A 25750-nucleotide genomic window follows, 5' to 3' on the forward strand; every position below is an offset into this window, starting at 1 on the left:
TGTGTGTGTAGATGTAATGGGTGTGTGTATACAGGTAGAAATTTGTATGTGTATGTATGTAGTATATGTATATATGTGTGTATAAATCTGCATAGGTGCATGTGTGTGATTATATTTGTAAGTGTACATTTGAATGTATGTATGTGTGCATATGTAGATGTAGGTATATGTATATGTGCTTGTGTGAATCTATGTATGTTATGTGTGTGCTTATATGCATATGTACATGTGTGTGTACATGTGTCTAGATAGTCCATCGTTGGAGGTAGTGACCATGACCATTTTGTTCTCCTTTTCATACCCACTGCTCAACACAATATCTGATACACAGAAGATCTTCAATAAATGTCTGTTGAATAAATGAAAAAATTCTTGTGAAGCGTCCAGTATGTACAGGCAAAATACAGGAAGCAGTGATAACAGGACAGAGCTTGGGTAAAGGAGACAGTCTTCTGGAGGTGCCTTCTTTTTTTTTCTTTAATTTTTTTTTTTTTAGTTGTTGATGAATCTTTATTTTATTTATTTATTTTTATGTGGTGTTGAAGATCGAACCTAGTGCCTTACACGTGTGAGGTAGGCACTGTACCACTGAACCACAATTCCAGCCCCGGGGCCTTCTTTTTGTTGTCTCCATATGCAAAAATACTGCTCACCCCTTAAATGAGTATAGAATTCTATGTATTTTGCAATTAATAAAGGTTGGGGAGATCAGGGTTCACAGATCCTTAATGATACTATGATAATATATGGTTGCATTAATTGACTGGGGCTTTTCTGATTAATAGGTTCTAAGAATAAATGGGAGATACAGAGTACTTTGAGATTTTTAGATCACAAATCAGTTGGAAATGTCCTCTTCTGTAATTTCCACCTCCCCATATTTTGGCTGTTAGTATAAAATTCTTCAGCTTCTGCCATCCTTCATCTTCTCCTCAGAAATGGCACTTCCCAATATAGAACAGTGCAGGAATACTTCAGAGGGGAACATGGGGAAATGGCACTGGGGTGATAAGTGTGTTTGCATTCTCTCTGCCTGTGCTGTATATATTGCAGCTGCAAGAACATGTCCCCTCTGAGGCCCTCTGAGAATCAGGCCCTAGGCTCTGCAGGCAGCCGTGCAGAAACCCCAGTCCTCACCCCACAGAAAGGACCTGGGTGTTGATGTCAGGTGTCACCATGAAGGCCAGCAAAGAATTGGAAGGACTCCCCAACAAGGAGTTGCCTCTGCTGTTCTTTGGGAAAATGGTCTGCCAGTCAAGAGGCAGATGCTCAGACACCCTAGGAAGCAGAATTAAGATAAGCCTAGAATTAGGAGCACATTTCCAGACTCTGAGGGTGACAACACTAGCAATTTTAAATAACATTGAACTTCAGGTTTCTTGTCCAAGCTCCTGGCTGCGTAGAAAAGGAAACTGAGGCCAGGAAAGTTAGGTGACATGGGCCCCTCAGCAGCTGAGACTGGCTTGGCTTCTGGCTCCAACTGTAATTTACAAAGCTCAGATCGTGAATGTCCTTAAAAATTGTAAAGTATCCTCCAAAGAAGGTCATCATTCATGTAGTGACGTTCGTGTACCCCTTGGTCACTCTGATGGGAAATGGAAATGGAAAGGAGAGGCGGTGTATGAGAGAATCTCTCCCTCTTCCCAGAGCTCTTCCTGCACCCTCCACCCATGGGTCCCTCCCTTCTCTGGGTTCTGATCACCTTGCTGTTGCCCCAGATCTAGGTTTGGTTGGAATTAGCATGAGAATGTCAGAGAAGGGAGTGGAGAGGAGAACGCTGGTCTGGGAGGGTGCTGGGCAAGGCTTCCACCTGTAGGGAGACGTGGAGAAAGTGTTGGTGCTCCAAAGAAGAGCAACATGGCGCCCATTCACTATCTGCCTTCCATCTTCCCTGGACCCAACTCTGAATTTCCCCAAAGTCGGGGTGTAGGGGGAGCAGAACGCTGGGGGCCTTTCTCTCAATCTGACCTGGCATCAGTGCCCCTCTGTTGCCGGGAGCCTGGCTGGCCTCTGTAAATTGTGTCTGCGAGGAAATGAGAGCCTCCTCATAGCAGGCCATTTGCTGGCTTCCTGAACCACGGAGAGCGCTAGGGGAGGAGGGAATGAATAATTGATAAAAGGCCATAAAACATAATTTGTTCCTTTGAGTGAATTAGAAACTGTAGTTAAAAAAAGAGAGAAGTTACCATCAGTGGACCAGGAGTGTTGCATTATTTAGTCCCAGCTATTTCATTAGATGGGTAACGCAGGGGAAGCAGAACATTAAAATCACACCCTTTGCTCCTCAGGAAGGGAAATAGCATCACAGAGGCCCCAAAAGATGCAATTTCAACTCACTGGGCTCAGTTGCCGGTGGCCTGGAGTGTGCTTACAAGAGTGACATGACCCACCTCCGGGGGTGGAAGGAAACAGGCAGTGGCCGTGTACCCCGCCCATCTATCAGCACCCGACGGGAAGTGTTGAGTAAGAGGTTTCTCTTTCTTTTAGGATGCCCTCCAAGCTCCCCTTCATCCTCTCCTGAAACACTCCCTTTCATTCCTTAAGACTGGAAGGGGAATTCAAGTCTAGTCCAGAATAGAAAAAGTCTAAAAGTAGACATCAGGTATCACTCAAATTTCTGCATCCACATTGAGACTCTATCTTATAAGTGATGTCTCTGAGAACTTGGCAATCCCACTCTATTTTGGAGACCTACTCCATTCAACAGAGAGCTTCCCTTTTACAATTTATAGTCTTTCCCAAATTCCTTTCCCTAGGGAAAAAAAAAACCCTGAAATTCATTTTATTTTTTTGAAGCAAAGCAATTTAACTTTGGCCTTAGGTTCTCCATCACAAACCGTACCCTGGGCTTTCCCATTCTTAATCATACAGCTCTTTGATTCATTTTCAGAACTAAAAGGGCTCTCTACCCCATCTAACAAAATAAACAATAGATGGAAAGTTTGAAATTACAATATCTTTCAGTGCCAAAGGTTCAAGGCCAATCTCTTCAGAATCATGTTCAAAGCACTTGTCCTTCATTCCAGTGGTAGAAGAAGCAGGATTTCCTCCATCTCACCAGAACATACTTTCACAGTCAGAACTTTTTGTTCTTCCATTGCTGAACGCGTTTTTTTTTTTTTTTTTTTTTTTTGAGAGAGAGAGAGAGAGAGAAAATTTTTAATATTTATTTATTTAGTTTTTGGTGGACACAACATCTTTGTCTGTATGTGGTGTTGAGGATCGAACCCGGGCCGCACGCATGCCAGGTGAGCGCGCTACCGCTTGAGCCACATCCCCAGCCCTGAAAGCGGTTTTGGTTACCCTCTCCCCAGCACCTGCTATTCAGAAAAATCTTTGTCTTGTCGAGCTCCCCTTTCCCCCACCACCTCAACTTCTTCCTTTTGTGTATGTGCACACACATACACACATTCATGCTCACATATGCAATGATGCAGAATTTGCTTTTATTCCATCAGTACCTCAAGAAGGACCATGTGGTTTTTTTTGTAGGGAGAGCTTTTTGGGTCTTGTGACATTCTTTATATTACCGGCTTAGTAACCAGTGTTCTCTGCATAGGCCACCTGATCCCTTGCTTACTTTATCTTTTTTTCTGATTCTTACTGTCATTCATCAACTAACATCAACTGACAAAAATTTGAATCTAAAGAAAACTTGTTCTCCTCTCTGTCCTGCCTGAAGAATTTGTCCTGGAAGAATTTGCTATTTATAATCAGGGAGCATCATTATCTTGGAGAACAGGGAATCAAGAGATCTAGATTTTAGTCACTGTAACCACAAGACCGTGGAGAAGCTATTTATTCATTTTACATTCCCATTCTGGCATCAGAACAATTATGTGGTTGGGTGAGATGATGGTCACCATTTCTCCTAGAGCTTGATTTCTATGATCTCATTTCTTAAAGTATGTTCTTCTGTACACAGTCTCTCAGAAGGTAAGGTTTGCTGACAAATAGGTTTCCATGGTTAAATCCATTTGAGAAATATTGGATTAAATAATCATAAGGAATTTATCTAGAGCCTTTATGATTTTAAAGTCTATCGTGAACCTCTCTGTGAGAAAGTATGAATCCCAAACTCACTTTACTGTTTATGTGTGTGTGTGTGTGTGAACACCTGCTAGCATGATGTATGACAGTGAGAAAGCATGTGTTTAGTATGTGCCAGGCCCTGGGTTCCATGCCCAGCACCACAGAAACACTCAAACAAAAACATGATGTACAACTAGAATTGTGTAAAACACAGATTGAGAATAAAGAACAGAGTGTCTCCAATGTGGGCTCTGCTCTCACTGCTGGTTGTATTTGGTGCCTGGTACCTACCAGCTCTATGCCCTGGGAAACGATTTAACTTCTCTGTGCTTCTCTTTTATCATTTTTTTTAGAAGAAGAAGGACTAGGGATGTAGCTCAGTGGTAAAGCATTAGTCTAGCATGTGCAAGCCTTTGGATTCGATTCCCAGTGCTCCCAGAATATAAATATAAAATAAGATAAAGGAGGTTAGGAAAACGCCTATCTCAGGGCTCTTAGCAACGTGCTTAGGACCCAGTAGAACACACATTAAAGCTTATAATTAGTTATTACTAGCTTAGAAAATATTTATTGTTAGTTTAATAAGCAGAAAGAGCTTATAACATTTTATCATAAAGACTTGGCCAAGTCTCTGCCTCTACTGGAGGTGTCAGACAGGACTCTAGAGTTAGACAACAGGTGGCTGCTACCTCAGTGGTACAGAGTTAGGTCAGAAAATAGACAAGGAAGAGGAAAAATTCCAAACCAGCTCAATACAACCCACATAAAGATACCTACAAAATGGCATGGTAGGAGGAAAAGTAAGCAGTAATGAGAACAAAACACTGGCCAAAGCTAATTGAAATCATGATATCTGTTCAATTCTCTTTGTTAGCAATAGAAAACAGAACATTAATCATCTCTGTATATATCTTCTAAGCAGGAATGTAAGTAGGCATATTGGTGAGGAGGGATTAGGTTTTTGCTGCAGTAACAAACAACTCCTAAGTGTCAGTGGATTACAACAAAGGACTGTTTATTTCTCAAACTACTTATTGCTCATTCTTGGCGTTCTTGGGGCTCTGTTTTATATCTTTCAGTCTGGATCATAAAATGATGGGGCTTCCACCTTCTCAAGTGCTAGGGATTATTATGGCAGGCAAAAAGAATTCTAGCAATTGAATGCTGCAGGTCAGTTATGACACATGACACAATCTGAATCTGGGCACACGATTCCTACTCAATCATGCGATCACCAGCAAGAATCCTACAAAATGCTCAGGAGGTGGAGAGCTGGAAATATTTGATGAACAGCAATAATTACTACATTCTACCCTTTTGACCATGGAAAATTGGGCTCCCAGTTATGGTAGCTAACCCTAAAGGTCCAACCAGTCTTGGTGGTATCACAATGAAGTTGTAGGGTCTCTCATGGTAGTAAGTAAGTAAGTAAGCTGTACATTAGGAGGTTGTATTTCTAGTCTCCACATTAGTTATGGGTGTAGATTTTTCTAATTCAGAGATTTATGAATGGAAAGGACAGTGATCTGCCCCCCTCCCACAACACACTGTGCAGTGGTTCCCTTGGAATAGGGAAACTGCATTAGACATTCTGATTCAGAAGTGGGGAAATGGAGGAAACAGAGCAATCTCTGGTCCATCACAAGTCTAAAGTCCTGCTAAGCAGAGTTCAGTGTCACTCAGCTGCCCAGGAGGGGCTCCCAGTCCACTGTATTCTGGCCCTTGGCTTCTCCCTCCGAGGTCCTTCTTTCTGTTATCCTCCTGGATTATAGCTGAGATGGGCAATGAGATGACATCTTCCCTGGGACCTGAGCAGCTTCTTCTTTCTTCCTGTCCATAAAAATTTAGGGGCCTAAAGGTTGCAAACAGTGATGGATGGCTACAGGTCATGGTTCCTTTGATGGTGTGACTGTGTTATAGTTCAGATCTTGAATGTCCCCCAAAGGCCCATGTATTGAGGTCTGGTAGCCTTGTGTCACTACTGGGAGGTGGTGAAACCTTTAGGAGCGAGGCCTAGTGGAAGGAAGTTAGGTCATTGGGATGTCCACTGGAAGGGGATATTGGGATCCTGGACTCTTCCCCTCTCTTTTCTCTCTCTCTCTCTCTCTCTCTCTCTCTCTCTCTCGCTCTTTGCTTTTCTGTTGCCATGAGGTGAGCAGCCTTCTCCATCATGGGCTCTCAGTATGATGGATTGTGCTGACATAGGCCCAAAATGATGGGGCTAAGTGACCATGGTCTGAAAATTCTGTAGCTCTGAGTAAAGATAGCTTTTTTTTTCTTTTAAGTTGATTTCTCAGGTATTTTATTACAGTAATAGAAAGCTGACTAGCACAGCTTTTCCTTCTCTGTTCCAGTCAACTTGTGCCAATAGCCAATAATCACACTTACATTTTTTTCTCAGTGAACTTAACAGTGGGTAATACAAGTCTTATCTGTTTTCTGTGAGAAGTTACAACTTTGTCTCAGTCTTTCTCTGTTTCCTAATTCACTTTGTCCAATTCAAAGTACTTTTCTGGAATCCACAGCTTCAAAGTTTTGCTCTGATCGACCTTAATCCATTCAGAAGATTTGTTCTATGAAGCAAGCCTGGGTCCTAGTCAACCTATATTACACAAAGATGTTTTAAATCTTATTTACTTATTTTCGGTCAACCCTGAAAATGCCCTACCATTTTGGACCCTCCCGTCCTCTTCATCTCTTCTTGTTCACTGGCCAACTCTATTCTGAGCTCATTGTCTTTTTACCCACAGCCAAGAGTAGCCACTGTATGATAGTAACAATCTGTTTTTGAACCTCTTTCTAGATATGCAAGTTTTAATCGGCCTTCTAAATGATTATAGGCAACAGTTTTTTAAATATTTTGCTACTTTTGACAGGGATTGCATGCAATGATCTCTAATAAATTTCCTTCACTGTCCATCATCTGGCCCCTGAGCCAACATCACAAATTTTAAGTATGGTTATTGCTGCAACTTCTCACTTCTGGGCACCAATATCTGAATCAATTTGTACAGACACAATTACCCAATGGTAGTAAATCAATCCCTGACTGCCAGAGGCTTAGAACTACAAAGGGTTGCTTCCTAGTTATGCTACTGTTGCTTTGGCTGGGGGTCCTGCTTCATGTCACCTCACCCTAGGACACACTTCTGGTGGATCAGCCATCATCTCGAGTGATGCTGGTTAAGAAAACTATGGGGCCCTTCCCAAAAGTCAGATTACAAACAGTCCTTCTGTTTGCAATTCACTGGCTGGACCTACTTGTCTGGTACTGTCCAGGCATATGTGAACTAAAGAGCCTTGAGAGCAGGTAGAGCTGGAAAGATTTGGAAAACAGCACTCATGACTATAGCAATAAGGGGATGGCAGGAGGAAGCAGACTGCATACTTGTCATACTAGCAAGCTCTCTTGGAATCCTCCTGAAAGATAAGGGTTTTCTTATAGATGTATTTCTTGGCACACAGAATCCTTTCCTAAGGCTGTCAATTCTCATGGCATGGACGTCTAATGCATTCCTTACTCAATATACACTTCACTTAGGTGAAAGCTGTTAGATTTTTCTCTAGTGACTTCTGGAGCCTCATTGTCATTATCACTATTTTTGTGATTGACATCCTCATCATCACTTTAAAAACTCTGATTAAGCAGTTAATTATAAATAGTGCTTATCTATAGAACAGGTCTTTGCATTTATCCTTCCCCCTGTCCACTAGGTCATGGGGAAAGCCCACGAGGAAGGAAATGATCACACTGCTTCCAAGCACTAAATGGAAGGGGACATTAGGTCTAAGAGTGATGCTACTAAATATGTGCAGGGGACTTTAGTTTGTGTAAACAGTGGGTGTCATCAACAGGAAATTAGCCCTCGAAGTAGAGGATATCTGATTTGTTTTTAATGGAATTCTTAGATAACCAAAATTTAGGACGGTGTGTGTGTGTGTGTGTGTGTGTGTGTGTGTGTGTGTGTGTGTAGAGAGAGGAAAACAAAAGGCAAATAGCAAAAGTTGGCTGCAAAGTATAGAACCATCCAATCACCAGGTATTGTTCCCCAGGATTCCTAGGGTTCAAAACTTTCTTCCCTCATTGCCCCAGTTGAGAAAGTGGGAGAAGATTAGGAGAAGGGGTAAAAATGGCCCAGTTCCCCTTGGGTAAAGGGGTAAATGAGGTACAAGAAAGATGGGCTGGGTCTTGTGGATCATGATTGTCTTCCGTCAGAGGAATTTCCACATAGTACATCCTGAGGAACTGAAGCATAGGACATGAGCCTTGCCCAGAGATGAGACAGTGAGATGAGGGACACAGGTCTGCATCCAATTGGCTTTGAGTGGTTTGCATTCCACAGTGAAATGCTTAGGACCAGGTTATTTCTTAGGGAGCGTATCCTCATGCACATGTGATCACTCAGCAAGTGGCCAGAGATCTGACCATGTGCTACCCATCCTTACTGCAGGGGCCTGTGGGTAGGAGGCAGAGAGAAGAAACATTCCCACAGAGCCCTTGAAATAATGAAGCTGAGACTATAACCACTGTCTTCCTCAGCCAGAACAAAACTTTAGGAGTTTGACTGCCAAGATGATGACCAGTGCCCGTGCACATGCGCGCGTGCACACACACACACACACACACATACAGCAAAGTACCAAAGGTAACAAAAAGAAGCCAAGAAAATAGGGTAGACTAATCATTTATATACCTGGGATAAGTACATTCTAGGACCTGGGGCTGAGTTAAGAATATCAATGATCATCAAATTATGTACCATGCTGTGCACTTATCTCAATTGGTACATACATCCAGGTGTCTATTGTATTTCTTGAAGACTTTAGTATCATGGATTTAAGTATTTCTTGATTTTTAAATTCATAATTATAGATTTCTTGTCCCCATTCCAGACGTGAATAAACAATTGCCTCATTGATGTCTTCATCTGCATGTCTAGTTCTTCTCTCCAGTTTAACGTGTAAAAATGAGGTCTCGATAGATCCCATTGTTTAACCCCTCATGTTACCTTTCTTAATCAATAGCACCACTAGTTGCTCAAACCCCAAACCTGGCATTGCTTATTTCTCATGCCTATGGATTATCAATTCCTGCTGCTTCCATCTCCTAAAGTCACCACCCTGATCCTCCCCGACCTCCCAACTCTGTCTTTACTCTCTTTTCATTACCCTAGTCCAACTCACCACCACCCCTTCCCCAGACAACTGCGATCTCCTGGTCTTTGCCATCATGCCATTCATCCTCATTTCACTCTCTATGTGAATCACATCATCTCTCTCCTCTGTTTAAGAACCGTCACTGACTTCACATGGCCCTTAAGACAAAATCTAAATAGCTCACCCCCTAAGACCTTATCTCTTGCTTCTTCTCCAACATCACCTTGTACTTCTCTCATACGTGGTCTTATTTCTGACCCTTCAACACCCATGACCTATATAGCTCAGGGCTTTGCTACTTACCTGCTCAGAATGCTCTCCCCTTGCTTGTTAGCATGGCTGCTGCATTCCCATCTTTGAAATCTCCATTGAAATACTACTTCTTCAGAGGGAACTTCCCTCACCAACCTACTCTCTTCAAAGCTAAATCCCAGGTTCATTTCTGACATAGCCTCCCTTTCTCTAAAACATTTATACAATATGTAAATATCTTCTTTATTGTTTATCATGAAAATTTTCTGTCTAGGAAGTAATGTATATATTGCATTAAAATATAAACTTACAAGAGTAGATATTTTGTCTAGATCACTGTTAAATTCTCAGTGCCCAACACCATGTAGAGCACCCAGTAGTTGCTCCAATACAAGTTAAGTAAATGAACAGCCCCATATGAACATTGCAGACATCTGAATCTAGATACAACAACATAAGAAAACAATCTGTGCCGGCATGAAATTGTGCTGGGTGTGTGTTGGGAAATGATCACCTGTCACTAGAAGCAGCATTGCAGTGTCTACGGAAGGAGCTGAGCCTCCTGTCTTCCTTCACCTGGGAACTGGCACTTCTGAAGGTGTGATTTGATTCATCCTTAATATATACTTAGGAAGAATGATCTAGGCATAGGGATTTTCTTGAGCTAAGAAATGAGTCTATTTCACAAAAGAACTAAAAACAGAACTCTGATTCATGAACTTGCTAATGGCTTTTCCCTCTCAGGGGATCCTCCCCGTGCACAATGAAACCTTTCTTGGGGCTCAGCCTTATGTCTGATGTGAAGGTTGACCACAGAACATCAGCTTTGCCTGTAGGGTGGCAGGCAGCACTTGTCAGGCTTAACTGGCTGTGTACCCTTCTGGCAGAATTCAGGGTTCTTCCCATTCTTCTTTGTTTCGAAGTTACTGACCTAGTTGACAATCTCCTGAATAAAAGCGGCAATGATTTAAATGAATATGCCAGTGAATAATTGACTATAAAATTTGAAAACAAAACCAAAAAGAATCAAGAGTCAGCCAGTTTATAAACCAGAGAATATTATAGAAAATTGGACAAAGATAAAAAAGTATCTCCTATGTTGTTGTATATTGCTGTTTCCCTTTATTTTTTTTTTAATGGAACAATTTTTGCATGAAGACCAAATTGCTTAATTAAAAGGCTGTAAATGGGAAAACTGGGTAAACCAGTATACTAGCTTTCTCACCTTTCAATGAAACATGCAAGGGAGAGGAGGGGGGAAAGGATACTAACAGTGTAGAAAAGAAGCAGAAGCTGTAGCATGGAAGACCTGGTGAGGAACAAAGTAGAGAATGCAGTGAGTTCTAAAGCTAGCATCTCCCTTACCCGCTCACCACCTGACCTCTTCCCTAGAGGTCCAGAAGCCTTAGTTCCCTCCTCCCCTTCACCCCCTCTGGGAGCAAATGCTGCTGAGAACAACTGCAGTTTTAAAACACTTTGTGCAATACAACAAACTCTTCCATGCATCTTGTGGTTTGAGAGTACATTTATGTATCGTTCTCATTGCTATCTTCAATGAATTCTTACTAATGCAGAAGCAACCACACAAAGTTGTTAGCTAATTTTGGCCACAGCCAGGCAGAAAGGAGAAAACTGAGGCATAGAAAAGCAAATGTCAATCTACCTGGGGTACATTCTAGGACCTGGGGCTGAGTTAAGAATATATACCTGGAAGTAGCAGTTTGAAAAGATGAGCTCTCCCCCTATAGACCCTCAATCAGCTGGTGTAGTGAAGAAAGACTATTTGGTGAAAGGCAGAAATGGATAGAAAGCCACTCTTACTTGTATGCTCTTAGAGAGTCAGGGAAAGAGTTAAGTGGTCCCTAATAACAAACTTTGTCCTATCCAAATATTGGTGAATGGGTCTTCATTGTAGCCTGGTCTAGGAGCAGAGGCCATCTTTCTGGTAAAGCACTTAGAATGTGGCTGGTACACATTAGATGCTTAATAAATGTAGATTTTTTTAAAAAAAATTAAGCCTCTGACATACCTTTTCTTCCACCCTTTCCTCCCTTTTCTTGGCTGTGCAATAAGCAGAAATTCCAGATGCATTCCAGGGAGGCTGGAAGCAAAGGCTTCCCCCAGGTGTATTTTCCTGGCTGTGATGTCTTTGATGCCACCATCTTCTGGTTCTTTCTTCACTGGGGCTGCTACCTAACGTTCCCAGGACTCCCTGGGAGAAGGAAGACTTGTGATGAGAAAGGCATTGGCAGGCTTCCCAACCCTTTCCTACTATCACTTTGCCATCCTGGAAGAGTTGCAGCCTCGCCTTCCCAGGTTTTCAAAGAGATATTCCCTGGGGGAATTGCATTGGAATACAATCTAATTTGGAAGCTTTCAAGACATTTCAAAAATACTTCCTTTTTCTTTTTCTTCCTCCCCCCCTTCTTCTTCTTCTTCTTCTTCTTCTTCTTCTTCTTCTTCTTCTTCTTTACAGTAGGATATTGGAGAAACCAGCATATGGGTCTTTGTAAATACAGAGAGACAACATAGGATTTAATTTTTTAAATTAGATGTCTGGATGACTGGAGGCACACTGCTCTGTATCAAGTAGTGGGAGGGGTGTGTTGAGGTTGGGGTGCGGTGTGATTTCTTATTGATCGAACACTGCGCAGGTCAACTCGGTAAACCCATATGAGAAAAGCTGATTGCGGCAATTGAGGGGGTGTGGTACTAGGGTACTGGCTCCCGTTTAGGGGGACCATGAATGGTGATTGTGTGAAAGCGAGAGGCGTGCCAAGAGAGCGCGGGGAAGATTACTGGGGAGGCAAGTGTGTGTCTATTTCCACAGCGCCCTGGCTCCCTGCAGCCCCTGGCTGGGTGAGGGGTGTGATGTGGGAGTGGGGTGGGAGGGGGCAGCAGGCGGGGCCTGCCACGTCACTTGGAGAGTGTGTTGGGAAGGAAGGGCAGAGCGGAGAGCCGAGCTGCTGCTGCTGCGGCTGCGGCGGCAGCGAAGGCTAGAGTCGTGGGGAGGTGGGTCCCCGCGCTCCGGCGCTGGGGCAGCCTCAGGGCCCTCTCCGAAGCTTGCGGAGCAGCTCCTGGGGAGGAGGTGGTGTCTGTGGCGGCTTTAACCACGACCTTGGCCAAACCAAACCCCGCGGTGGACCTAGGGCGGAGGCCGAGTTCGGGCAGGAGTCTGCCGAGCCGGAGGGAGGCGCATCTGGCGCTTCGGTACCAGCGGCCGCCGGGGGCTTGAGCTGTTGGAGAAGCGCAGTGGGAGCTGGGAAGAGCCAGCTCGTCTGGAGGGCGGACCCCAGCGTCCAGGAGCCCAGTCTCAGGCACATCAAGGGGCGAAGCCACGCGTCTTTTCGGACGGCCAATTTCACGCTCCAGTTTGAGATTCCAGGCATCCCAGTAAGCACCAGCACCGAGGCGCGGGTATCAGAAGCGCGGAGTCAAATCCTCTGCGCCCAGGTCACCTCCCAGACCTATCCTTGCAGGGATCAGGGCTTCAGGGCTCACCAACCCAAACGCCAGGTCAGACCGCTAGCCTGCAGGGGCGCGAGCCCCACCCTAAGGAGGGAGCGCAACCGGGAACTGGGAAGCGGGTGCAGCGCGCGCGAGGTTGGGTCGTGGGCGCCGTCCTAGTGGCGGGGAGCGCACAGCCAAGAGGACATGAGATCGGAGAAATCCCTTACGCTGGCGGCGCCGGGGGAGGTCCGTGGGCCGGAGGGGGAGCAACAGGATGCCGGAGACTTCCCGGAGGCCGCTGGCGGCGGGGGCTGCTGTAGTAGCGAGCGGCTGGTGATCAATATCTCCGGGCTGCGCTTTGAGACACAGCTGCGCACCCTGTCGCTATTTCCTGACACGCTGCTTGGGGACCCCGGCCGCCGAGTCCGCTTCTTTGACCCACTGAGGAATGAATACTTCTTCGACCGCAACCGGCCCAGCTTCGATGCCATCCTGTACTACTACCAGTCGGGGGGCCGCCTGCGGAGGCCAGTCAACGTGCCCCTCGACATCTTCATGGAGGAGATTCGCTTCTATCAACTGGGGGATGAAGCCTTGGCGGCCTTCCGGGAGGATGAGGGCTGTCTGCCCGAAGGTGGAGAGGACGAGAAGCCGCTACCCTCCCAGCCCTTCCAGCGCCAGGTTTGGCTGCTCTTTGAGTATCCTGAGAGCTCCGGGCCCGCCAGGGGCATCGCTATTGTCTCCGTGTTGGTCATTCTCATCTCCATCGTCATCTTTTGCCTGGAGACCTTGCCCCAGTTTCGTGCAGATGGTCGCAGTGGAAGCAATGATGGTGGTGTGAACCGAGTCTCCCCAGTTTCCAGGGGAAGTCAGGAGGAGGAGGAAGAGGAAGATGATTCCTATACATTTCACCCCGGCATCACCTCTGGGGGAATGGGGACAGGAGGTTCGTCCTCACTCAGTACTCTTGGGGGCTCCTTCTTCACAGATCCCTTCTTTCTGGTGGAAACTCTCTGCATTGTTTGGTTCACTTTTGAGCTCCTGGTGCGCTTTTCTGCCTGCCCCAGCAAGCCGGCCTTCTTCCGCAACATCATGAACATCATTGACTTGGTGGCCATCTTCCCCTACTTCATCACCCTGGGCACTGAATTAGTGCAGCAGCAGGAGCAGCAGCCAGCCAGTGGAGGGGGTGGCCAGAATGGGCAGCAGGCCATGTCCCTGGCCATCCTCAGGGTGATTCGCTTGGTTCGGGTGTTCCGCATCTTCAAGCTCTCCCGCCATTCCAAAGGGCTGCAGATCCTGGGGAAGACCTTGCAGGCCTCCATGAGGGAGCTGGGCCTGCTCATCTTCTTCCTCTTCATTGGAGTCATCCTCTTTTCCAGTGCCGTCTACTTCGCAGAGGCAGATGATGATGATTCACTCTTCCCCAGCATCCCAGATGCCTTCTGGTGGGCAGTGGTTACAATGACCACAGTGGGTTATGGAGACATGTACCCCATGACTGTGGGGGGCAAGATCGTGGGCTCTCTGTGTGCCATCGCTGGGGTCCTCACCATTGCCCTGCCTGTGCCGGTCATTGTTTCCAACTTCAACTACTTCTACCATCGGGAGACAGAGCAGGAGGAGCAAGGCCAGTATACCCACGTCACTTGTGGGCAGCCTACACCAGACCTGAAGGCAACCGACAATGGACTTGGCAAGCCGGACTTCTCTGAGGCCCCCCGGGAACGGAGGCCCAGCTACCTTCCCACTCCACATCGGGCATTTGCAGAGAAAAGGATGCTCACAGAGGTTTGACCCAGGCGGGCAGAGCCTGCATGAGAAGGGTGTACTAAGTGAACTAACTCTTAGGCTTCTTTCTCATCCTCACAACTCTCACCCTAGATCCAGCTGACCTCTTGACTCCCTCCCCCTACACCCAGTACATGGCAACCAGGACCAAATACCTGGACTGTCAACCTTGTTGCTTGACCTGAACAGCATTCAAGGTTTATCCATCTAAGTGACATTTTTGAAATTGCAATGGTGCCACCCAATCATGTCCATCTTCTGTCACGTGGATGAGATATACTGTTCTGTCTGACCTTCCCTCAAGACTCTGATTTTTCCTGTCTGGAACTTGTCTTATGTTTAGGAGCAGAAACGTTAATAGGATGGAAATCAGCCATACTTGGGTCCTATTACTCTCCTTATTGTCCTTTGCTTTGGGGGGCATGTACCTGTCTTAGCTCCTTGATAACTGGTGGAAGCTGGAAGATGGAAACAGTACTCAATGTGCTGTTTCATTCCATGAACTGTAACACCTGCTGGTCATCCTGCAGAGCACCCTCTATAGAGACTTAGTTGTACAGCCTCAAAATATGTTATCCATTTCTAATCTTGGATGGAATGAAAGAAAATGCAATTAAAGTGGATGATCTGGAGGACATGAGGGTCAGTCCTGGACCAAAGGGGCCAAAGGATTCTCCCAGCTGTGATCTGGTATAGGAAACACTGGTCTTTGATCTGCATTTAGTCCTCCCCACTCTTATCCCTGACTCTCTCTTGAGCTTCCAGGAAGGTTCCTTCTCAGAGCCAAATACTCTTTTTGTGCAAGTGCCTTCCTGTGCAGAGGAACTGGAAACAGGACCTACAGAACCAGGAGAAATGGCTGAATATAGTCAAGCAACTGGCTTGATCACAAACCAGAAGCAAGGTACCACTAAGCAGAGATTGTCATTTTGGAGGGGCAGAGGAATCTTGTTGCAGATGTCAGTTTTTTTTCTCCCTCATTTCACCAGAACCCTCTCTGGCTTTCCACTCTTCTTCCTGGGAATTTGACTTAGGATTTCAGGTGAAGGCTTTCTAAAGCAACCCCAGCTCAAATCTGTAGACAGGTGAAAGCACATATTGATTGCCAGTTTCTTCTCATTTTATGGGTAATGACATATGTGGCTTAGGTTAAGGAACAAGCATTATTCCTTTGCTGACACTGGTAGAGGTTTTTGCTGAGTCAAGCAAACATTCACCTGCTCTGCCCCCTGGAGCTGCATCTGGCCTGCTCTAACTGGTAAGGTAATCTGGCTGTTTCCCACCTGGACTCAGCCATCCTCTTCCATTGTGAAAGTACTGCCATCCATCCCACCTGCCCACTTCCCTCTTTTCTCCCCAGTCACTTTACCATTTGTTTCTTGCCTTTGATAAACTGTGATGTACTGTTCGAATCTCTTCTGGGTGCAGTTCTGAAACTGAAAGGACTGTTACAATGCTTTTAATTTTATAACTATGCTTTAAAACTCTTAGATGAAAATTTTTTAAAAATAAAACTTCCCGAAGAGCAACTTCTGAGGGATAGCCTTTGAGGGTTTGCTTGAAAGGCAGTGTAGCTTCTGTGAGTGCCAGACTGAAATCTGGATTTTGCCACAGCTTTACAGGGTAGCTTTGGCACCACAGTCCCTCTTTGTGCCTCAGTTTCCCCCCATTAAATGGGAACATTAATGTCTTCCCCTCCCTACCTCATGGTGAATGTCAATGAGCTCATCTGGGAAGCTGGGGAAGACACTATGCACATGTGTGAATTATAGTCGTTGATTTGATTTTTAGTTCATTATCCTGTCTCCCCACCTCCCAGAAGTAAGACCCCCCACCAGATTTTCTGCCTTGGGACCAAAACCCAAGAATAGCCATTCATTATGAGCTCTTCACTTCCTAAATCCCTCCCTGGGCTCTTGGGCTGGGCCTCAGTCTTTTTTCTTACCCTTCGGAATGGAGAATCACCTTTAGACAGGCTGGGTAGATCCTTTTAGGACTGGAGGTCACCTTGCCTAGGAGATTGGCTTCCTTAAACCTGAAACACAGTAGGAGACAAAGGTGTTTATGATTCAGAAACCTGTTCCAAGGTCAGGAAGTGCTATTTTTCCAAATCTCTTCTGTTACTCCTGGCTATTTGGGAAAAGAAGGGCCCATGTCAGTGGCTAAAGGGATGCCCCCTGTTGGGACATGTATGCATGTATCTGTAGATATGTGTATGTGATCATGCTCATCATCATCCCTGAGCAAACATTGCCTTTTCAAATCAGAGCATGCCTGAAAGTAAAAGGTTTGTGGAGAGCTGGGATCTCTAGGGACTCTGGTTGCCGTAGCAACCTTCCAGACTGTTCTCTCATTCTTCTGATTCGGGCATCAAGGGAGAACAGACTACATATTCCCAGCTTCTCAAATGGGAGCACCTTCTACTATTGGTTTAGGGGCAGGTAGAGCCAGGACAGGGACACAGGACCTTGGAAAATGTGGAGGAAACTAAACTTCTTGAACTTCCTCCTTGGATTCTTCCTGGTTTCCCCTACCCAGCCCTTGAAGTTGCCTCATCTTACCCCTGAGTCTTCAGAAACTTGAATGCTTAGCAGCTGCCCAGTTAAACCAACATCAATGTTATGCTTTTAAAAATGACCAGGGGAGCCCTCGGAATGGACAATGTGTTCCTCCAGAAGCAGCCAGGCTGGGCTTTGCTGAGAACAGTCCTAGCCTTAGGTGTCATGGAGTTCTCATCTAAGACAGAGGATCTTCCCAGCTCTAAGAGAGACTGAGGGAAATGAAGCCCCTTCTTCTCGGGGAGCAGTCGAGCTCCTGGGAGGGATCTCACAGTTCTTCTTGAGACATGGAAGAAAATCCGAAAGACGGTGGCCCAACCTAGTTTCTGTGAAGGATTTTGACCAATGGCCCCTCTCTGACTCTGAGCCTCTTTATGTGGATGTCGTGACCTGAGCATCAGGAGAATACGCACTGTGTGTTGCTGGCCCAGCTGGGATGGGGACTCCCAGCTGCCAGGAAAGGTGGACTCTTTATACCAAGCCATCTTTATACCTGACTGGAGCCGGCAGGGGCTCCCAGAGGACTTCCTGGGACTGTCAGCCTCAGCCTGGACTAAGGGATGCTCCTTCTGCCCGAGAGCGTCCCTGAGGAGTGAGGAGGGACAGCTGGCTGTCTTTGTACCTGAGGTAGGTCCTACTGTGGGGGAATTTTGCTCCTGGATCAGCCTCCAAGCCAAATTAGAAATCTGGACGGCAGGGAGAGAAAGTAGGAGAAGATTCAGTTGGGTGGGGGAGCAGGGTTTCATTGGCCTTTTCTCTGTGGCCACCTTGCTCCATCTCTGTGTATTTCCTGTGCCTCCATTCACTTCCTCTTCCTCTGTCTCTGTCCTCTCAATGCTGCTTCTCCCACACCTTTCTTACCATCTCTTTCCCTCCTCTCCTTCCTCTCCCTTTTCTCCTTGGTTTTTATTCACTTTCTGTGCCTTTTTTCTTCCTTCTCTGTTTCATTTCTCCTGCCCCCACCCCATTGTTTTCAAACTCTTCTTCTTTCTCTGTGTATTTTTCTTCCTCTTTCTCCCTCTCTGTACCTTTTGGGTGGCTGGCAGCACCTACCGTGTTTCTGTTGAATTCTAGGACAGCTGTGATCCTGGGTGTTTTTGAAAAGGTGGGCCTCCAGCCAGAGGATTCCCTGTTTCCTGACATCTCAGTTCCCCATCCTTTCTTGCCACACTCCCCTATTGGGGGATGTCCTGCACTTACCAAGGAACTTGGGATGCTCTGGGTTTAGAAAAAACATCTCCCAGCAATTTCCTGAACATATAAAGATGAAAGAGGGAGTGGGAGAGAGAATGAGCTTGATGTCTTATATTAATATTCTGCCATATAGTACTAGAGTATGTCATCTTAGGGTTCCTGAACCTTAAGAGCCTTGCAGAGATGTTGAAGACAAAGGAACAGTAGGAATAGTAAAATAAACAGAAAAAAAAGAGGACTTGGGAGGAAGGTGTAAGATTGAAGTTAGAATGGAAAAGTCCTTCACTCGGTGTCGCCTGATAACTGCCAGTCATTGACTTGGAGGTTTGCTTAGCCTGTGGCTGGCTCCCTTGTGCACTAAGGGCAGAATGAGAAGGAGGGACACCATTCCCAGTGGTGTAAGGTGCAGGAGATGCTCCTTGGGGATGTAGGTTAAGATTCCCCACCAGTCCGTAAGAAGACTGACTGTGTGGTTGTCCTACTGGAGGCTGTGGCACATAGGGTTAAGTCCCATCTGCATCAGGACATCAGAACATGGGGACAACCCCAGGATCCTCAGGGGCCCAAGACTGGGCTGTTAAGCTAGCACCAAAGTACTTTTGGGGGTGATGGAAATGTTCTGAAATAGGACTGTGGGGACAATCATTATTGTCATTAACAACTCCAAAAGTTAACAACAACAGAAAACATTGCAATTTGGGGGAAAAGGAGACACGAGTCTAATAACCTGGGAGTCTCCCACTGCAATGGGAGGAAGATTTGGTTTTATAAGTCAAGGTTAGCATCTCTAGTGATGGACCAGATTGAAGGTCTGTAATGGAATGACAGTTATTTTTCTTCTGCCACACGGGGACACTTCAGCTTTCGTGCAGTTGCAACTTGTGATTTGTGTACGATACCAAGAGCTGATAGTGTATGTGTGTTTATTTTGTCAATGAAGCTACTGTAAGATTTATATCCTTTTTCTTTCTCCAAAATTATGTCAAGCCATTCTTTTGGTAGGTGCAGAGTATGATTAGCATGTCCTGAACTAATGATGAATGTGTTGGACATATTAATTATATAGGAGTAGGGAGGTGAGTTTGCTCAAAGAATGTGGGTTTTTTTTGGCCACAAACAAACAAATAAATAAATCCTCTGCAAACAAACCAAAAGCCTCACCTAATTCTTGGACCTGTAAACTTTGAATTCCTTAAGAAATTTCCTAGAAGCCAAGGTTTTATTTCTCCCAGCCTCCAACCCCAACTACCCATTAAAGTAGTCATTAACCCTTCTTTGCCCTAGAATGAGGACCAGCAGTCTCTAGTGCTTTGGATAAACCAAAGAAGTGGGAGATGACAACCTTCATTCATCTTACCTTTGCATTGTTATCTGTGAGGCAGTTCCTTCTCTTCTTCCTCTGGCCTGTGCCACAGGATCTCTTCCTTCTCTCCCTTAGGGCTTTCTGCCAGATGACACTTTCTAGTCCTGCCAACTTATTATTCCTTCTCCCTACTGGTTGAGCTCTTGCTTCAGGCAGGATTTCTGTTGCCCTGCATCTCTACATAAATGCCAAGCTAGATTCCCAGAGAACATTGTCCTCCCAGGACAATGTGGCTGGACTTGCCATCCTGGCTCTGATTGGTTTTGACGGTGTGCTATTGCCATGGGAAGGAAAGTGTGGTCTAATTCTAGCGTGTCATGATCACTTAGAGGAGGGAAAGAAATCCATTTATTCAACAGTAGGGTTCCTTTCTGTGTTCCTCTTTATACCAGGCTGCACAGATATCTCATGGCAGAATAAGGTCTGGCGCTTGGGGGTTTGGAGGGAGAGAACATATCTTCCCACACACGGGCCACTGGGAATAAGGACAGATGGGCTCTTAGTTCTCATGTTGCTGGATTTCCCGATGCACCACTTTTCCCTTCTGGGCTTGCAGTCCCTGCAGAGTTGCAGATTGTCCTGTTTACACATCCCTTTGTTCTGAACTTGAGGAAGTAGTTTAGCCTGCTTCTTTGTTCCTTCTTGGTCCTCATCCCCTTGCTTCACATGTGACCCTAAAGGAGGAGTGGAAACCTATCAGTGACACTTAGGAAGTGTTATCCCAACAAGATAATGACTCTCTCCTTCCTAGAGAGACAGAGAGAGAGAGAGAGAGAGAGAGAGAGAGAGAGAGAGAGAGAACGAGAGAGAATGAGAGAACCAGCCAGGACAGGTAACACTGGTCTAGCCTCAGCTATCACTTGACCTATTTGGGGCCAACCCTGCTGCAGATTAAGGCAATTTTTTTTTTCTTCTTCTTCATTTAACCCAACTCCAACCGTATCATTGTTACTATGTGGAGAATTTTCTCTCAGTTGCTCCTGTGCCCTGGATGATACACTTTGCCTGCCCCTGGGAAACATTTCGGACCCTTAAGTTGCCTCTGCTGCAGTTTGCAAGGAGGGTAGACAGACCTTGGCTCTTTGGCGAGAGCAAAGCCGACATTTCAAAAGGAAATTGCAGCCGCGCAGTCTGCTGGCGCTGCTATTTTTGACATGCTTGCTGTTCTCTCAGGGCTTGACAACCGCTGTCTCCAGGAGACAGACAAACCCGGTCTTGGCAGCAAAGACACCACTTTGAAAAAGAACATAGCAAGACAGTCCCTTGGCTGGGAGGGGCTGGAGGATGCCCATTCCTTCCCTCACCTCCAGGAAGCCTGCCGGGCACCTGGCTAGCATCTGCCACCCTCGATGGCAACTTCACCCTCCCCGGTGAACTGGACCCTGTTGTGCAGCCTCCCCTCTGAGGGGGGTTCTGATAGAAACAAGAAGGAGGCTGTCCTCTGACAAAGACCCACCCAGCGCTCTCCTCGGGCAGTAAGCTCTAGAATAAAATGGTGAGGGCCATGAACGCCGGAGCCAGGTGGTTAGGTCCAAGTCCCTCCTCTGCTGGGTGACACTGGGGCAAGTTATGAAATTGCTCTGAGCCTCAGTTGCCCTCTTGGTCAACTGGGGGGGGGGTTAAAAATAGCTCTGATAACATAGGGCTGTTTTGATGATTAAATAGATTTTTAAAAAATATTTATTTCTTAGGTGTAGATGGACTCTACACAATGCCTTTATTTTTATGTGGTGCTGAGGATTGAACCCGGTTCCCGCCGGTGCTAGGCAAGCCACAATCCCATCCCTGACTATGATGATCATGTGCCTACTACCACAAAACGAGGCAGGTAGGCAGGTTGTTTTCCTCTTTGGTGGAGAAGAGAAATTGAGGCTCAGAGGGGTGGTGACATGTTCAAGGGCACATGGCTATGTGTGGTCTATCACAGATGGTGTGTGGAATGGAGTGCAGTGAGCGTCTGACCCATACTGAGCAAGAAGAAAGAGCCAAGCTGTGGCTCCTAATTGCATATATAAATTTTTGTTTACGTGCCAATTTGTCTGTGATGGAGAAGCTGCAGGTGTGCTAAGCCCCTCCCCCATGGGGCTCTGAAAGCACCTGGAGATTTCTCCTATGTCTGTGTGGACGTCTCAGATAAAGGGAACGTTGTTCTACAGAGCCCTTTGTTAACTCTGTTCCACTCTTCTCCCTCTGGTCATCATCCTCTCTACCCATTGGTTTCCCGACCACTTTCATGTCCTCTCCACTTTGCAGGCTGTGTTTCAGCTTCCCTGTCCTTCTCAAAGGTGGAGGGAGAGGAGACCCTGAAGTTGGAAGAAGCCAGCTTCTTCTACATATGAGAGTCTCATTTGCCTCCTCCTGGCTAGAGAGCAACTACCGCAGCTTTCCTTGGGGGTCTCAGTGCAGCCCAGAGTGCTCTGCATGCCCTCAGCGCACTGCTGTGACCCCTTCCGCTTCTCTTGAAGGACCCAGACCAAGGCAAGGAAGCATGGCTGCCCTCCTGTTTCTGGATTCAGAGCTTGCCTGCCTTTGGAGTTGAAGTTGGGTCTGCACCTCATTTGACCTTGCTAAGCTTTAGTTTTGTCATCTGCAAAACAAGGAAGCTGATACCACTTGCCTCTTAGGATTGTGGTGAGGGTTACACGAGGCTGCCAGTTAAAGGGCTCAGCAGGAAATGAACTCTCAGCAAAGCACAGTTCTGATGAGTGACACTGAATGTCCACCTGAGAGCAGGCCCAGGCCCACCCGCTCTCTCAAAAGAAAGGCAGGGTCCTCGCCTTTCGGTTTTGTTCTTTGACACAAACATTTAAATGAAAAATGACATAAAAAATAGACTTTGGTTAGCTCTCTGCTTTACCAGAAGGCTCTTTGCCTAGAAGAATCACAGCAGAATTTCTTTAAATAATTGCACTTAAGATATGAGTGAATGTATAGAAATGTCATCCAAATGATTATCGGAGGAATAGGATGGATATACTGGTAATATATATATATATATATTTCCAAAATAAAAAGGAGAAATTTTACTTAAACCTTTCTCTGAGCACCAGAGCATTGCCAAGGGCAGTACTGAAGGTCACAGACAGACGGGATGTGAGAGCTGAAAGGGGCAGTAAATGCCTCTTTTCATGAAGGAGGAAACTGAGGCAGAGAGGTGAACTGATTAACTCAAGACCCCACAGGTATGTGGGCAGAACTGAGTCGGGAACACTCATTTACTGACTCCGATCCCAGCATCCTTTTCCCCAGAAGATGGAAATCTAAGGATTACTTGAATATTTTCTTTTTAATGAATGACTTTATTTCCTATCCAACCAAACTCCTTAGCAGAACTTCCCATAGGAAATGGAATTAAAATGTTTGCAATTTTATCTTTCCCTCCCCAGACTTTACAGGTTACCGAAGCATCAGGCTTAGCTAGAGGAACCCCTGTCAGAAAAGCAGGGGGTCACTTGAGGCTTCTGTTTTGGATTCAGGAAGGAAGAAGGAATGCAAAAGTTTAGCATCTTACCCAAGAGTGCTGATTTCAGATGCTCTGGGAACTAGAAACCAGCTTCTCCACTCTTTCCTGCACTTGCTTGCCCTGGTAGAGAAGGAAAAGTTGCTGCTGGGTTATAGAAGTCTTTTATAAATCACAGGACTAGGGCAAGAATGAACAAAGTTTCCAGAAGCCATGGTAGTCAAGCCATAAATCAGACAAGCACTCCCCAGCTGCCTTAAGGCAATTTGGCATTGCTGGAAAGAGAAGAAAGGTCTGGAATGATGGGGAAAATAGCTTGTGTTCCCTGCAGTAACTGCTTTCTGTGCTTCGCAGCAGGGACCATATTCACCCAGGAGAGCACACATATGTGCACCTGTAGGAGCCCAACACACGCACCTGGAAGTGTGTGTGTGTGTGTGTGTGTGTGTGTGTGTGTGTGTGTTGTTATTTATTTATTCATTTATTTTCTGCATATGGAACCTTCTTGTACATGGCTTTAATGACTATAGAAGGAGCACAAGCAGAGTGCCTACCCTAAAACTGTAGGTTACTCCTTTCAATAGGTCCTAAGTCATCAATTGGGTGTGACAATAATGATGCGATATTAGGAAGTATTGGGAGATTTCACTCACAGTTCTGTATTTTTTTTTTAATTGAAAAACAAAAGGTCTGGGCCTGATCTGCTTTCCAACAATCATCAGCAGGAGCTGGGTTATAGTTGTTCCCTTCAGAGTGAGTTGAGTCTCTTTTTGCTTCCAATAATCCTCATTCCTGATTTCCAATCCATGACGATTTCCTTTACCAAGTCAATAAATTTAACAGAAAAAGCAAGTCTCTGAAAGGTAAAAGGACCCTCAATCCATGAGACCAGAAGCCTGGGGTCTTGCTGCCAAGGCCAGAGGCTGTCTGTGAGCCTTCTGGATGCGGAGACTAGGGCTGTTGGTCAGCTTTCATTATGCCCATGGCCTTATTTTCCTCATGGGTGGAAAACATTTCTCTATATGTCCATTTCTGCCAAAGGTTATGAAGCAAAAGACCAAAGGGTGCCATGTTTAGGGAAACTATACTGACCTCTGTCATCCTGTGACCCTGTAGACTTTGGTGACTGTGGCCTCTCTGCAGAGCTTTCCTCTGTGATCTAACTTAACTGTGTCAAAGTTGACTGTGGTTCAGAGGTAGCAGGTTAGATGAGGTGGGAGTGCATGTGGCTGATAGAAAGGACAGTGAGCATGGAAGTGGAAGCTTGTATCTGGGAGAAGATGATCCCCGTGACCTAGGAGAGACAGGATCACGAGGCTGAATGAAGACGGTACCACATAGTAACAAGAATGTGTTGTGTCCTCTGTCCAGTTAAGCAGGCAGAGAAATATGTGATGCAATTAAGAATTTCCATCTAAAGTGATTAAAATGAGCAATCAGGCCGTTACTGTAACAAATTACAGTAACAAATACCCCAGATAATTAAGCTTATAAAGACAAAAAGGTTATTTTGACTAACAGTTTTGGAAGTTCCAGTCCATGACTGGACAGACATATTACTTTTAGGCCTCTAGTGGGAGCATAGCAAGCACATCATGGTAGGGGCTGGGATATGGAAGAGAGAGAGACAGAGGAAGAAGAAGGGACCAGGGTTCTACTATCCCCTTTAAGGTCATATCCCCTGATGACTGAACGCCTACCCTCTAGGCCCCACCTCTTAAAGTTTTCACCTCCTCCCAACAGCACCAAGCTGAGGACTGAGTCTTTTGGGGAGACATTTAAGATTCAAACTACATGGCAGGGCAAAATTCAGTATTTGGATATTTCTGATTTGAGGACTGCCTCCTGCTTCCAGGGTGTCAGATAATGAGCTACCACTCTATTCCTGCTGGCCAGCACCAAGAGGGCGTGAGACAGGGACTCATCACTTTCCTGGATAATGACTGGCTCTTAGCTCAGGCTCTGCACTTGTCCTGTTGGGGGAATGACGTTATTATCCTTCCCAGATCCCTTGTGTTCCCGATCCTGGGTGGTTCTCAGTATTTTGGCTTTGAGGCGGACTCTCCTGCCTTGGAAGTTTATTGGTTGCAGATTAAATGGTCTTAGAACTGAACCAACTGCTACTGGAAGGAGATCAGAAAAACCTTCCTTAGCTTCTAGTTTTACCTGTGATTTCATTAAAATATTTCAGGGCCAGAATTCAAGAGGTCAGTTGCCAAAGCAATTAGAACCAGAGTCAGCTCCAAATCCTTGGGATTCCAAGAGCTCAGTGACTTCATGTGGGTCTTCTCTCCTTGGGGATATCTTTTATTTCTGAAAACCAGAATTTAAAAGGATCTGCTGGATGCACACCTGTAATCCCAGGGCTCAAGAGGTTGAGGCAGGAGGATTGTGAGTTCAAAGCCAGTTTCAGCAATTTAGTGAGGCCTTAAGCAAGTCAGTGTGATCCTGTTTCTAAATAAGATATAAAAATGGCTGGGGATATGGCTTGGT

General features: G+C 45.7%; 1 protein-coding gene across 1 annotated transcript in view; it reads left to right on the forward strand.

Annotated features, from left to right (window-relative positions):
• The first annotated feature begins 13011 nt into the window (after positions 1–13011).
• The window catches only part of Kcna6 (potassium voltage-gated channel subfamily A member 6), a 37823-nt gene continuing 25084 nt past the window's right edge, over positions 13012–25750 (forward strand). Inside the window, exon 1 of the mRNA XM_076852563.1 lies at positions 13012–17867. Coding sequence (XP_076708678.1) covers positions 13096–14688 — 1593 coding nt within the window. The 5' untranslated portion in view covers positions 13012–13095 and the 3' untranslated portion in view covers positions 14689–17867. The remainder of the gene's footprint in view (positions 17868–25750) is intronic.

This window comes from Callospermophilus lateralis, chromosome 4, assembly GCF_048772815.1.
Source record: "Callospermophilus lateralis isolate mCalLat2 chromosome 4, mCalLat2.hap1, whole genome shotgun sequence".
In the NCBI taxonomy this organism is placed as follows: Eukaryota; Metazoa; Chordata; class Mammalia; order Rodentia; family Sciuridae; genus Callospermophilus; species Callospermophilus lateralis.